General features: G+C 55.7%; 1 protein-coding gene across 4 annotated transcripts; it reads right to left on the minus strand.

The window, feature by feature from the left end:
- Positions 1 to 516: 516 nt before the first annotated feature.
- On the minus strand, positions 517 to 14,067 carry SP2 (Sp2 transcription factor). Of its 4 annotated transcripts, none has more exons than XM_058858186.1 (7): positions 13,981 to 14,067; positions 11,003 to 11,078; positions 9,028 to 9,987; positions 8,162 to 8,462; positions 5,287 to 5,461; positions 4,007 to 4,200; positions 517 to 1,752 (listed from the first exon to the last, which is right to left on the minus strand). In XM_058858186.1, the coding sequence occupies exons 2-7, from the start codon at positions 11,063 to 11,065 to the stop codon at positions 1,652 to 1,654; spliced, it is 1,794 nt and encodes a 597-aa protein (XP_058714169.1). In that variant the 5' UTR covers positions 11,066 to 11,078; positions 13,981 to 14,067; the 3' UTR covers positions 517 to 1,651. The 4 variants fall into 4 exon arrangements, with proteins under 4 accessions (XP_058714169.1, XP_058714168.1, XP_058714170.1 ...); XM_058858185.1 differs by lacking the exon at positions 13,981 to 14,067 and adding an exon at positions 11,976 to 12,490; XM_058858187.1 differs by lacking the exon at positions 13,981 to 14,067 and adding an exon at positions 11,175 to 11,940.
- Between the last annotated feature and the right edge of the window lie 617 nt (positions 14,068 to 14,684).

Raw genomic sequence — 14,684 nt, forward strand, 5'->3', positions numbered from 1 at the left:
AGGGATTTGGGGACAGGGACATTTGGGATATTGGGACAAGGGACAGGATTTGGGGACATTTGGGATACTGTGACAAGGACAGGGATTTAGGGACAGGATTTGGGGACAGGAACATTTGGGATATTGGGACAAGGGACAGGGATTTGGGATATTGGGACAAGGGACAGGGATTTGGGGACAGGGAAATTTGGGATACTGGGACAAGGGACAGGGATTTGGGGACATTTGGGATACTGTGACAAGGACAGGGATTTGGGGACAGGGATTTGGGGACAGGGACATTTGGGATGCTGTGACAAGGGACAGGATTTGGGGACAGGGATTTGGGGATATTTGGGATACTGTGACAAGGACAGGGATTTAGGGACAGGGATTTGGGGACATTTGGGATGCAGTGACAAGGGCCAGGATTTAGGGACAGGGATTTGGGGATATTTGGGATACTGTGACAAGGACAGGGATTTAGGGACAGGATTTAGGGACAGGATTTAGGGACAGGATTTGGGGACAGGATTTGGGGACAGGGATTTGGGGACATTTGGGATGCCGTGACAAGGGCCAGGATTTGGGGACAAACCTCACACCAACACCAGAGCACCAATTTTCCCGCCAATAACTCCAAATTCCCTCAATTTTGGGCATTCCCATCCACCAAATCCCGCTTTTCCACAACATTCCCGGGAAAAAAATGGAAAAAAGAGAGAGAGGGAAGGAGCCTGGATTTGCCTCTGGTGACTAAATTTATTTAGCAAGGAAAAGCTCCCGGCTGCCTCCGGGTACAGCTCAGAAAACTGGGAACAGATCCGTCACATAATCCAGGGAAAACGGGAACAACAACTAAAAAATAAAGTGGATTTTGTTTAATTTAAAAGCTCCAAAGCAATATAATCTATGATACAATGTACACTGTACACGGGGTGGGGGGATCTGCACACACTGGGCAGGAAAAATGGGGGGGAAAAAATAGAAAAAAAAAGGGGTGAAGTCCTGAAATTTAAAAAAAAAAATAATGAAGAAACCATGAAAAAATAAAAATAAAAGGGAATGAAATGAAAAAAAAAAGCAGAAAAAAATAAACAGGAAAAAAAAACAGAAAAAACCACAACTCCCACAAAAAAAAACCAACAAAAAAAAAGGGGATGAAGTCCTAAAATTAAAAAAAAAGGGAAAAACGCCAAAGTTGCTCAGAAATAAAAATTGGGAGCGAGGGGGGGAAGAAAAAAATAAAATATTGGGTTTTGGGAGAGAAATCCAGGGGATTAAATAGATTTTTTTAAAAAAAAGCACTCATGATCCACGGGGTCGGGATCTGGGAGAGGGGGAGTGTAAGGCAACGATCTCCATAGAAAAAAAGGGATTTTTTTCCAAAGGGGTTATATAGATATTTATAGCTATTTATAGACTTTAAATATAAAGTAGGAATGTGCTGTGGAGCCTCTCTTGGGCGTCCCCTTCTCCTGCCCCACATCCTGGGGGGCTCTGGGGGGGCTCTGGGTCACCCCACCCTGAGCCTGTGGCGGTCACAGGGACCCCCCACCCCATTTTTTTTGGGGGTGCTGTGCACGGTCGGGAGGGTGGGGAGGTCCCCAAGGTCCCTCCTGGGATTTGGGATGGGAGGGAATTTCTGTCTCTCTCTCTCTCTGTCCCGATCCTACAAGTTCTTGGTGACCAGGTGGGTTTTGTAGTGCTTGGTCAGGTGGTCGGAGCGCATGAAGCGTTTCTGGCACTGCGCGCACTCGAAGCGTTTGTCACCTGCGGGAGAGGGGACGGGGTCAGGGGGTTTGGCAAAGCCTCGGGAATGTGCCATTCCCAAAATTCCTGTGTGCCCAAAATCCCCCTGTGCCCAAATCCCTGTGTGCCCAAATCCCCATGTCCCAAAATCCCCCTGTGCCCAAATCCCTGTGTCCCAAAATCCCCCAGTGCCCAAATCCCTGCATCCTAAAATCCCTGTGTGCCCAAATCCCTGTCCTCAAATCTGTGTCCCCAAATCCCTGTGTCCAAATCCCTGTGTCCAAATCCCTGTGTCCCCAAATCCCTCTGTCCCCAAATTCCTGTGTCCCCAAATCCCTGTGTCCAAATCCCTGTGTCCCCAAGTCCCTGTGTCCCCAAATTCCTGTGTCCCCAAATTTCTGTGCCCAAATCCCTGTGTCCCAAAATCCCCCTGTGCCCAAATCCCTGCGTCCTAAAATCCCTGTGTGCCCAAATCACTGTCCTCAAATCTCTGTGTCCCCAAATCCCTGTGTCCAAATTCCTGTGTGCCCAAATCCCTGTGTCCCCAAATCTCTGTGTCCCCAGATCCCTCTGTCCCCAAATCCCCATGTGCCCAAATCCCTGTGTCCCCAAATCCCTGTGTGCCCAAATCCCTGTGTCCCAAAATCCCCCTGTGCCCAAATCCCTGTGTCCCAAAATCCCTGTGTGCCCAAATCCCCGTGTCCCAAAATCCCCCTGTGCCCAAATCCCTGTGTCCCCAAATCCCTGTGTCCAAATCCCTGTGTGCCCAAATCCCTCTGTCCCCAAATCTCTGTGTCCCCAAATCCCTGTGTGCCCAAATCCCTGTGTCCAAATCCCTGTGTGCCCAAATCTCTGTGTCCCCAAATTCCTGTGTCCCCAAATTCCTGTGTCCAAATCCCTGTGTGCCCAAATCCCTGTCCTCAAATCCCTGCATCCTAAAATCCCTGTGCCCAAATTCCTGTGTGCCCAAATCCCCATGTCCCAAAATCCCTGTGTGCCCAAATCCCTGCGTCCTAAAATCCCCCTGTGCCCAAATCCCTGCGTCCTAAAATCCCTGTGTGCCCAAATCCCTGTCCCCAAATCCCTGTGTGCCCAAATCCCTGTGTCCCCAAATCCCTGTGTCCAAATCCCCGTGTCCCAAAATCCCCCTGTGCCCAAATCCCTGTCCTCAAATCTGTGTCCTCAAATCCCCGTGTCCCCAGATCCCTGTGCCCAAATCCCTGTGTCCCAAAATCCCCCTGTGCCCAAATCCCTGTGTCCCAAAATCCCTGTGTGTCCAAATCCCTGTGTCCCCAAATCCCTGTGTCCCCAAATCTCTGTACCCAAATCCCTGTGTGCCCAAACCCCTGTGTCCCCAAATTCCTGTGTGCCCAGATCCCTGTGTGCCCAAATCCCTGTGTCCCCAAATCCCTCTGTCCCCAAATCCCTGTGTCCCCAGATCCCTCTGTCCCCAAATCTTATCCCCAAATTCCTGTGTCCCCAAACTCCCGTGCCCAAATCCCTGTGTGCCCAAATCCCCGTGTCCCCAAAATTTCCCAGGGATACCCCAGACCTGTTTTTGGGTTCTCCCCAGGGAATGAGGGGTATCCAGGGATATCCCAGACTTCTGTGGGGTGGTTCTTTAGGAACAGGGACACTCTAGGGGGACCCCAGACCTCTGTGGGGTTCTCCCCTGGGAATGGGGACACTCCAGGGACACCCCAGACCTGTTTTTGGGTTCTCCCCAGGGAATGAGGGGTATCCAGGGGTATCCCAGACCTGTTTGGGATTCTCCCCTGGGAATGAGGGGGTATCCAGGGATATCCCAGACCTGTGTGGGGTGGTTCTTTAGGAATGGGGACACTCCAGGGATATCCCAGACCTGTTTTTGGGTTCTCCCCAGGGAATGAGGCGTACCCAGGGATATCCCAGACCTGTTTTTGGGTTCTCCCCAGGGAATGAGGGGTATCCAGGGGTATCCCAGACCTGTTTTTGGGATTCTCCCCAGGGAACAGGGGGTACCCAGGGATATCCCAGACCTCTGTGGGATTCTCCCCAGGGAACAGGGCGTATCCAGGGGGACCCCAGACCTGTTTTTGGGTGGTTCTTTAAGAACAGGGACACTCCAGGGACACCCCAGACCTGTTTTTGGGTTCTCCCCAGGGAATGAGGGGTATCCAGGGATATCCCAGACCTGTTTGGGATTCTCCCCAGGGAACAGGGCGTATCCAGGGATATCCCAGACCTCTGTGGGATTCTCCCCAGGGAACAGGGCGTATCCAGGGGTATCCCAGACCTGTGTGTGTGCGCGCGTGCCGCTGCAGCTCGTCGGAGCGCGTGAAGCGCTTGCCGCAGAACACCCAGTTGCACACGAAGGGCCTCTCGCCCGTGTGCAGCCGCACATGCGCCCGCAGCAGCGACGTCTTCCGGAACGTCCGGCCGCACTCGGGGATGTGGCAGATGTGCTTCTTCTTCCCGGGATCGCCCGGCCTGCGGGGAAAGGCGGGGTCAGCACGGGAGAGGCGGAGCCAGAGGGATAAACCACACCCAGGAGAGGCGGAGTCAGAGGGATAAACCACTCCCAGGAGAGGCGGAGCCAAGTGGGATAAGCCACGCCCAGGAGGGGCGGAGTCAGAGGGATAAACCACGCCCAGGAGAGGCGGAGCCAAGTGGGATAAGCCACGCCCAGGAGGGGCGGATCCAAGCGCGATAAACCACTCCAGGTTATTCTGGGAGAGGCAGATCCAAGCAGGATAAACCACTCCCAAAAGAGGCAGATCCAAGTGGGATAAGCCACGCCCAGGAGGGGCGGATCCAAGCAGGATAAACCATTCCAGGTTATTCTGGGAGAGGTGGCTCCAAGTGGGATAAACCACTTCCAGGAGAGGCGGATCCAACAGGATAAACCACCATGGGATAACCCAGGAGAGGCGGATCCAAGCAGAATAAACCACTCCCAAAAAAGGCAGATCCAAGTGGGATAAGCCACTTCCAGGAGAGGCAGATCCAAGCAGGATAAACCATGCCCAGGAGAGGCGGAGCCAAGTGGGATAAACCACTCCAGGTTATTCTGGTAGAGGCGGATCCAAGCAGGATAAACCACTCTGGGAGAGGCAGATCCAAGCGGGATAAACCAATCCTGGGAGAGGTGGATCCAAGCGGGATAAACCACTCCCAAAAGAGGCAGATCCAAACGGGATAAACCACTCCCAGAAGAGGTGGATCCAAACAGGATAAACCACTCCCAGAAGAGGTGGATCCAAACAGGATAAACCACTCCCAGAAGAGGTGGATCCAAACAGGATAAACCACTCCCAGTAGAGGCAGATCCAAGCGGGATAAACCACTCCCAGGAGAGGTGGATCCAAACAGGATAAACCACTCCCAGAAGAGGTGGATCCAAACAGGATAAACCACTCCCAAAAGAGGTGGATCCAAACAGGATAAACCACTCCCAGAAGAGGTGGATCCAAACAGGATAAACCACTCCCAGTAGAGGCAGATCCAAGTGGGATAAACCACTCCCAGAAGAGGTGGATCCAAGCAGGACAAGCCCTTCCCAGGTTCTGAACTGACCGCTTGTCGCCGTCCTTGCAGTTGGGGCAGGTGCAGGCCATCCTCCTCCTCTTCTCTCCCGGCTGGACATCCCCGGACAGCGCCTGCTCCATCTGCAGCTGGATCTGGGTGGGGCTCAGCCCGCTGATGGTCACGTTGTTGCCGGACACGTTCTGCACCGTCAGCTGCTGCTGGCCTGGGGAGGGATAAAGGGGCAGTCAGGATCCATCCACGCTCCTCCCAGCGGACCCTCTGGAGCAGGGAATATCCCAAATTTATCCCCGCATGCAGCACAGCCCCCTTTGCCACGTGCCGCTCCCGGTAAGTCCCTTTTTTCTGAATATACTGTGCGGTTTTTCAAAGTTTTCAAAGTTTTCAAAAGACCCTTTTAGGGGGGCAGGGAAAAAAAGGGCTCAAAGAGGAAACAAAAAAGAAACTTTGAAAAAACGTGCAATATATTGAGCAAAAAAACGGGACTTACCCCGCAGCCTAAGGGCCGCTCCAGGCTCGGGCGTCCCTGGCAGCCGTGACGGGGGCTGGAAAGAAGAAGACGGGGTCAGCGTCAGCAAGCGGGGTCGGGATCGGGATCGGGATCGGGATTGGGATCGGGATGGCTGCTCCCAGGGCAGCAGCAGGAGGAGGAGGAGGAGGAGGAGGAGGAGGAGGAGGAGAACAAATGGGATTTGGCAGCGGAGGAGCGGAGGCAGCAGGGAGGGAGCGCAGGCAGAGCGAGGGATCCACCGGCGGGGAAGCGCGAAGCCGAGGGATTGGGAGGTGGTGGGAATGTCCTGGCTGAGGCTCAGCTCGTCACACCCGTGGGCAGCAGGTCCTACCGGTCCCCTCCACATTCGTTGGGATCTCTAATTAAATCACACCCCCCCCTCTAACCCCCAAAAGCCAATCCCGGGAGAACGGCGGAGCGGGAAACCGCGCCGGGCCGGGATTTCTGCTGACGCCTGGCGAGGAGGAGCAGATTCCCGGTGCCAAAGCCAGCTGCTGGAAAAAACCACGGCAGCAGCAGGACTGGCTGGCTCAGGAAGGAGATAAAACTCCCCACAGACACAGCTCCCTCCCCTTGGCTCCTTGGGAAGGGTTTGGCCCTGGAATGGGGACAAGGAGGTGACATTCCTGGGATCAGGAGCAGCGGGGCCGTGTCTGGCTGGGTTTGGGTTTTAGGGAGATCCCTGGAGTGAGGGGTTCACCCTCTGGAATGGAGATCCCTGGAGATGGAAGGATGGAGCTGTGTGTGTGAATCTGCCTCTCCCGGATTTGGGAACTTGGGAGAGTTTCTCATTCCAAAGGGATGCAGGAGGTGTTCCAGCCCCGGGATGGGAATGGGATCCAAGGGAGCAGTTCCAGCCCCAGGACTGGGATCTGGAATGGGATCCAAGGGAGATGTTCCAGCCCTGGGATGGGGATCTGGAATGGGATCCAAGGGAGGTGTTCCAGCCCTGGGATGGGGATCTGGAATGGGATCCAAGGGAGCAGTTCCAGCCCCAGGACCGGGATCTGGAATGGGATCCAAGGGAGGTGTTCTAGCCCCAGGACCGGGATCTGGAATGGGATCCAACGGAGGTGTTCCAGCCCTGGGATGGGGATCTGGAATGGGATCCAAGGGAGGTGTTCCAGCCCCAGGACGGGGATCTGGAATGGGATCCAACTGTCCCTCTGCCTGGCTGGGTCCTAGTCCTCTGGAAAAAGGCATCCCAAGGATTTGGACACAGAGCTGAGGAGGGAACAGAGCCAGGCTGGGCTCCCAGGAAACCTCAGGTGCTTCCTGGGTTGGGCAGGCAGCCATCCCTGTTATCCACAGCTCTCCAGGATGTGCTGGAACCACCCAAAGGGCACTTTGGGAAACATTCCAGAAGGTGCTGACACTGCAGAGCCCCTCGGGATCCCATCTGATCTGATCCGGGGAGGATTCCATCCCACATTCCCATCCTCGGGAAGCTCAGGGAGCTGCTCAGTGTCCCCATCCTCCCTCAGGGGCACGAGGGGTCTGATCTGATCCAGGGAGGATTTCATTCCACATTCCCATCCTCCCTGAGCTGCCCACTGTCCCCATCCTCCCTCAGGAGCACGAGGGATTTGATTTAATCTGATCTGATCTGATCAGAACCGATCTGACCCGATCCGGGGACGATTCCATCCCCCATTCCCATCCTTGGGAAGCTCAGGGAGCTGCTCAGTGTCCCCATCCTCCCTCAGGGGCACGAGGGGTCTGATCTGATCTGATCCGAACTGATCTGATCCAATCCAGGGAGGATTCTATCCCACATTCCCATCCTTGGGAAGCTCAGGGATCTGCTCACTGTCCCCATCCTCCCTCAGGAGCACAAGGGATTTGATTTGATCTGATCTGATCCGATCTGGGGACGATTCCATCCCCCATTCCCATCCTCGGGAAGCTCAGGGAGCTGCTCAGTGTCCCCATCCTCCCTCAGGGGCACGAGGGGTCTGATCTGATCCAGGGAGGATTTCATCCCACATTCCCATCCTCCCTGAGCTGCCCACTGTCCCCATCCTCCCTCAGGAGCACGAGGGATCTGATCTGATCTGATCAGAACCGATCTGACCCGATCCAGGGAGAATTCCATCCCACATTCCCATCCTCGGGAAGCTCAGGGAACTGCTCACTGTCCCCATCCTCCCTCAGGAGCACAAGGGATTTGATTTGATTTGATCTGATCCGATCTGACCCGATCCAGGGAGGATTCCATTCCACATTCCCATCCTCAGGGAACTGCTCACTGTCCCCATCCTCCCTCAGGAGCACAAGGGATTTGATTTGATTTGATCTGATCCGATCCGGGGACGATTCCATCCCACATTCCCACCCTCCCTGAGCTTCCCACACCCTCTCCCATCCCCAATTCCCGCCAGCAGCGCCACCCACCTCCGCTGTTGGTGATGGTGACGGGGACTCCCTGCACCTGGACGCCGTTGATGTTGATGGTCTGCATGGCCTGGGCAGCTGCTGCCAGCTGTGCCGCGTTCAGGCTCAGGATGCCCCCGGCCGGGGCGATCTTGGGCAGCGGCCGCTCCTTGCGCGGGGCCGGTTTGCGGCCGGCGCCGGGGCCGGGGCTGCGCGACGCGGGGCTGCCGCAGGACGTGCCCAGAGGTGGAGGCACGGGCAAGGAGGAGGCCTCCTGGAGCAGCATGGTCTGCAGCTCGCCAGAGGGGGTTTTGAAGTAGATCTGGAGGGGAGGAAGGAAGGTTTGGGATTTGGAGGGGTTTTAAAGGTTGTCTTGTTTTAACTGCCAGGGATTTCTTCTGCTGGTTCAGGGTGCTGCAAGCTGGGCTTGGACACTGCCAGGGTGGGGCAGCCGCAGCTCGTCTGGGAAATGCATCCCAGCCCCTCCCCAGCCTCACTGGGAAGTAAACCTGGAGTTTTGTGCGTCTCCTGGAGAAAGGAGAGAGCTCCTGGATTCCTGGATTTCACCCAAGGCAGCACAAAGACACCAACCCCTCTCCCACATCCCTTTGTGTCCCGGGAGCTCCCCAGCAGCTGGCTCATCCCAACCCCAGCCGTGGCACTGGGGAGCTTTCAGGGACACCGAGCTCCTCCAGATCCTATAAAAGCAGGTGGAGCTCCTAAATCCCTGCAGAGGGAACGGCCGCGCTCCCAACATCCAGGGAATTCACTCAGCAACACCCAAACCACAGCGGGAACGTCTCACAAAACCCTCCAGCTCCTAAAACCCCAACTGAGGATCAGAGAGGGGGGAAAACAACAGGGCAGAGATTCCAAGGAGGCTGTACCTGGGTGGGGGTGGGCTCAGCCGCCTGGATCTGGAAGTTCTGGGAGGATTTCTGGGGCACGGTGGGCAGCGTGGCCGAGGCGGCCTGCACCACGCGCAGCGCCTGCTGCGGGATCTGCACCACCTGCGACTCCTGCTTGGGCTGCACCACCTGCACCTGCTGCACCACCGCCGGCTGCCCCGAGCCGGGGCTCTGCACGATCAGCAGGTTGTTACCGGCTTGGATGATGTTCTCCGCCGTGGTCTCGATCAGCACCGTCTCCACCTGCTCGGCCACGGCCACGGCGGCCGGCTGGGCGGGGGACAGAGCCTTTTTCCGAGGTTTTTTGCCGGGTTTGGAAGGGCTGTCCGTGAGCAGCTGGGCCTGGCCTCCTGCCTCGGAGCTCACCAGGTTGTTGACGGGCAGGGTCAAGGTGACGTTGCCACCCCCGGGCAGTTTGACCACGCCGCCCGTCGCCGCTTTCTGCGCCGGCGCCGGTTTGATGGGCACGGGTTTGTGCGAGGAAGAGGAAGGCGTGAGGATGGCTTGGTTGGTGCCTGGGATGATCTGGATCTGGTTGGGCTGCACCTGGATGGTCTGAGCCCCGCCGGGCTGCAGCTGGGGCACAGCCTGGTACTGGATGTTGGAGGAGGACGACGAGGAAGACGAGGAGGAGGATGAGGAGGAGGAGCGCGAGCCTTTGTTGAGCACGGCCGGGTTCTGGATGGCGAAAACCAGCTGCCCACCGGGGTAGGAGGTGCCCACCTGGGAACCCTGGATCTGGAAGAGGTTCCCTTTGGAGGACAGGATGCCGATGCTGCTCTTGGCCGAGCCCAGGGGCAGCGGGGCGGGTTTGATGGGCACCAGTTTGCGAGGGGTGGGCTGCGGAGGGGCCGGCGGCGTCACGGCGGCTTCCACGGCGGGGGGACCGATCTTGCTACATGTGGCTGCCAGCAGGGCCAGGGGAGAGGGCTGGGAGTCCTGGGGAGACAGGGCAGTTAGTGCCAGGAACCTGCAGGAACAGCTAATGAGGCTCCCCTGATTAAGGGAGCTGCTTAATTACCCGCTGTGCCTTTAGAGGATGGTGGAATTCACCAATAACTGAGGTTGGAAATATCTTTGGGGGATATTTTGGCACCCCAAGCATGGCACTGAGGGCCCAAATCTTCCCATTCCCAGCCCCAAATATTCCCATTCCCAGCCTGAAATATTCCCATTCCCAGCCCCAAATCTTCCCAGTTCCAGCCTGAAATCTTCCCATTCCCAGTCCTAAATCTTCCCATTCCCAGCCTGAAATATTCCCATTCCCAGCCTGAAATCTTCCCATTCCCAGCTCCAAATCTTCCCATTCCCAGCTCCAAATCTTCCCATTCCCAGCCCCAAATCTTCCCATTCCCAGCCCCAAATTTTCCCATTCCCAGCCCCAAATCTTCCCATTCCCAGCTCCAAATTTTCCCATTCCCAGCCCCAAATCTTCCCAGTCCCACCCTGAAATCTTCCAATTTCCAGCCCCGAATCTCCCAGTTCCCAGCCCACACCATCTCCCTGCTGCCTGTTTTTCCAGCTTTGGGAATAAAAAGGAATTCAGGGAAATATTCCTGGTTTTAAACAGTTTCTTTTTAAAGGGTTTAATCCTGTCCAGTCCTTCCTTAAACAGCCCCAGGTGACTCCACCACCTTTCTGGGCAGAAATTCCTAATTTTTCTATCACAGAATTCCTCACAAAACATTAATTGCTTTTAATCAGTGATGACATCATCTTTTAAATCCCATCCCTGGGATCGAAAAAATCACAAAAGCCGTGGAAAACACCCTGGGAGATTCACCCTGGGAGATTCACCCTGGCTTTTGAGGCAGCTCAAACCCCAAAGCCACCCCACATCCTCAGGGAGGAGGAGGAGGAACAAGGCTGGGATCAGGAGTGGGAATGAGCTTTTGGAGGGATTCCTGGATGCTCCTGAATCCTGGGAAAAGCCCTGAGGATGGGCTGGACTCACCTGGGCGGCGGAGGCGGCGGGCTGCAGGTATTCACTGGGGCTGACGGCGGCCGTGGCTGCCATGCTGTCCCTCCAGCTGTGGGGACAGAGCAGAGAGAGAGGGATCAGCCCAACAATTCCAAATCCCGAGGTTCTGATCCCCAGGGATTTTTCCCTGCTGTTTCTCCCCCACCTCTAAAATGATCCTGTCTCACTGGGGGGTTATGGGGTCACACCGCTGTGTGTTGGTTTGGCCCTGAGGTTTGGGGGTTGTTTCCCAAAGGGAAATCCCGAGGAGATTCCTGGATTTTCTGGTGTTTGGCTGAATTCCAGCGCGGCTGTGGCTTGGAGGAGCTGAGTCCCAAAAAGTGACAGAGCTCAACTTCAAAGCAGGTGTGTCCAGAGAGCCCCAAATATTCCCATTCCTAGCCCCAAATATTCCCAGTTCCAGCCCCAAATCTTCCCATTCCCAGCCCCAAATCTTCCCATTCCCAGCCTGAAATTTTCTCATTCCCAGCCCCAAATCTTCCCATTCCCAGACCCAAATCTTCTCATTCCCAGCCTGAAATCTTCCCATTCCCAGCCCCAAATCTTCTCATTTCCAGCCCCAAATATTCCCATTCCCAGCCTCAAATCTTCTCATTCCCAGCCCCAAACCTTCCCATTCCCAGCCCCAAATCTTCCCATTCCCAGCCCCAAATCTTCCCATTCCCAGCCCTGAATCTTCCCATTCCCAGCCCCAAATCTTCCCAGTTCCAGCCCCAAATCTTCCCATTTCCAACCCAAAACCTTCCCATTTCCAGCCCCAAATCTTCCCAGTTCCAACCCAAAACCTTCCCATTTCCAGCCCCAAATCTCCCAATTCCCAGCCCACACCATCTCCCTGCTGTTTTTCCAGCTTTGGGAATGAAAAGGAATCCATGGAAAGAATTCCTGGTTTTGAATGGTTCCTTTTTAAAGGGTTTAAGCTGGGAAAAAAAACCCAAATCCTCACAATTTTCTCTGTGTTTTCTTCTGGATTTGAAGACAAATTTCCTTTGGGAATTTCCCCTGGATAAGATCCCAAGAATTTAGGGTGGCTGAGGGTGACAGGGACAGCCCCAACCTCCAGAAAATTCCTCCAGCAGCCAAAACTCCTGGAAAACCCGAGCTGAGACCCCCCAAAACCTCTTGGATATCCTGGGATAACATTTCCTCACCCCAGGAATGTGGAATATCCCCAAACAGAGAAGGAAAAAAAAGGGGAAAAGTAATGGGAAAAGTCTTCCAGATGCCTGGGAAGAGGCAGGGATGTTGTTCCGGGGATTTTGTGTGGCTGTTCCCTCCCTTCCATCGGAATTTAGGGCACAGCTGAGGATTAACAGCCCTGACTGCGAATCAGAGCCAGGCAGGGAGAGGCAGATCCAGGGAGAGATCCCACTTTCCCAGGAGAAATCCCATTTTCCCTGGAGAAATCCCATTTTCCAAGAAGAGATCCCATTTTCCTGAAAGAAATCCCATCTTCCCTGAGAGAAATCCCATTTTCCCTGGGAGAAGTCCCATTTTCCCTGGAGAAATCCCATTTTCCCAGAAGAGATCCCATCTTCCCTGAAGAAATCCTATTTTTCCTGAAAGAAATCCCATTTTCTTGGGAGAGATCCCATTTTCCCAGGAGAAATCCCATCTTCCCTGAGAGAAATCCCATTTTCCCTGGAGAAATCCCATTTTCCCAGGAGAAATCCCATTTTCCCTGGAGAAATCCCATTTTCCCAGGAGAAATCCCATTTTCCCAGAAAGATCCCATCTTCCCTGAAGAAATCCTATTTTTCCTGAAAGAAATCCCATTTTCCTGGGAGAGATCTCATTTTCCCTGGGAGAAATCCCATTTTCCCTGGGAGAAATCCCATTTTTGGGGGTGTTGGAAGAGGGATGGGTGCCCAAATCCCATTGGGAAATTAATCTTGTGAGGGAAATTTGGGAACCATCCCAAATCCCATCAGGGGAACAAATCCCACAAGGGAAATTTGGGAACAATCCTGAATCCCATTGGGAAATGAATCCCATGAGGGAAATTTTGGGAACCATCCCAAATTCCACTTGGGGAATGAATCTCACCAGGAAAAACAGCCCAAATCCCATCAGGAAATTAATCCCACAAGGGAAATTTGGGAACCATCCCAAATCCCATCAGGGGAATGAATCTCACCAGGAAAAACAACCCAAATCCCATCGGGAAATTAATCCCATGAGGGAAATTTGGGAACCATCCCAAATCCCACTCAGGGAATGAATCCCCCAAGGGAAATTTGGGAATAATCCCAAATCCCACTCAAGGAATGAATCCCCCAAGGGAAATTTGGGAATAATCCCAAATCCCACTCAGGGAATGAATCCCACCAGGAAAAACAGCCCAAATCCCATCGGGAAATTAATCCCATGAAGGAAATTTGGGAATAATCCCGAATCCCACTCAGGGAATGAATCCCCCAAGGGAAATTTGGGAATAATCCCGAATCCCTCCCGGTCCCCAATTCCCCAGCCCTACGAACCCTCCCAAGGGAACCAACCCCGAGCCCCCCACACGAACGGACCCCCCCAAGCGGAACCAGCCCGAATCCTTCTCCAAATCCCGGAGAATTCCCGCTCCAAACCCCCCAAAAACTCCCAAAAACCGGGAGAGAGGGAAAATCCCCTCAGAGCCCGGCCCGGCCCCGCGTGAGGGGAGCCCCGGGCCCGCCCCGACCCCGCATCCCCGGGACCCCCAGGAGAGACCCCGGGATGGGCCCGGGACCCCCGGGGGGACCCCCCGGCCTCACCCCCGGGCCCCCCCCGGTCCCTCCGGGCGGTCCCGGGGGAGGCGGGTCCGAAAGGCCGGGCCCGCCCCCGAGCGGGCCCCGCTGCCGGAAGCGCCGCCCGCCCGCCGTGCGCTGAGGGAGGGCGGGTCGGGGAGACCGAGGGCCGCTCCCCGCCCCGGCGGCTCCGGAGCGGCCGCGCCCCGGCCCCGCTCCCCCCGCACTGACCGGCCGGGGGCGGCGGCGGCTCCGACCCGCTCACGGCGCCATCTTCCTCCGCCGGGAACCGCCCTGCTCCGCCCGCCCCCAGGAGGGGTTCCGACCAATCGCCGCTCGGCTTCTCGGCGATCTGGCCAATGGGAGGCGAGATGATGGATTGGCGGCCAATCCGCGGCGGGTTAATGATTGATTGGCAGCTAAGCCGAGCAATCAGGCTCGTGATGGAGGGAGAGTTCCGCCAATGGGTGCGGGGCTCCGAGATGACGGACGGCAGCGGACAGCCAATAACAGAATAGATATTTGATTGACAGCAGAGACAGCCAATGGACGCAAGCCCGGCCTGAGGCTGGATGGTGTTTGATTGACAGGTCTTAAGGGAGGGAATATTCCTCGTGGGCGGGATCAATCAATCCCCGGATTTTGATCGGTCAATATATTTTTGATTGACAGGTTAACAAACCAATGAAAAGCGCGATGCGGACGAGCCACGCTTGTGATTGGCGAGGAGCGGTTGAAGCGGATGACGTCAGTGGGGTCCCCCGGCGGGAGGGGAGTCCCGGGGATCCCCCTCGCCCCCCGCCCATCAAAGGCCCCTCGGGGCACCCCGGGCTGGTCCGTGCGGGCGATTTGGGGGATCCGGGGGGTGATGGCGCCTCTGAAGGACCCCGACCCCTCCGCAGAGGGGGCCCAGCGGGGTTTTGGGGTGTCCCGGG

The sequence above is a fragment of the Poecile atricapillus genome, chromosome 27 (genome assembly GCF_030490865.1).
Source record: "Poecile atricapillus isolate bPoeAtr1 chromosome 27, bPoeAtr1.hap1, whole genome shotgun sequence".
Classification (NCBI taxonomy): domain Eukaryota; kingdom Metazoa; phylum Chordata; class Aves; order Passeriformes; family Paridae; genus Poecile; species Poecile atricapillus.

What these genes read in the sequence shown, in the direction of transcription:
- SP2 (XM_058858185.1), bottom strand. Translation starts at nt 12,172, where the DNA reads ATGTTATCCCAGGATATCCAAGAGGTTTTGGGGGGTCTCAGCTCGGGT. An exon ending in AAGAAAACACAGAGAAAATT is followed by an intron (nt 11,079 to 11,975) that starts GTGAGGATTTGG and finishes CTGTCCCCACAG; the next exon opens with CTGGAGGGACAGCATGGCAG. An exon ending in GCACGCGCGCACACACACAG is followed by an intron (nt 1,753 to 4,006) that starts GTCTGGGATACC and finishes CCTCTCCCGCAG; the next exon opens with GTGACAAACGCTTCGAGTGC.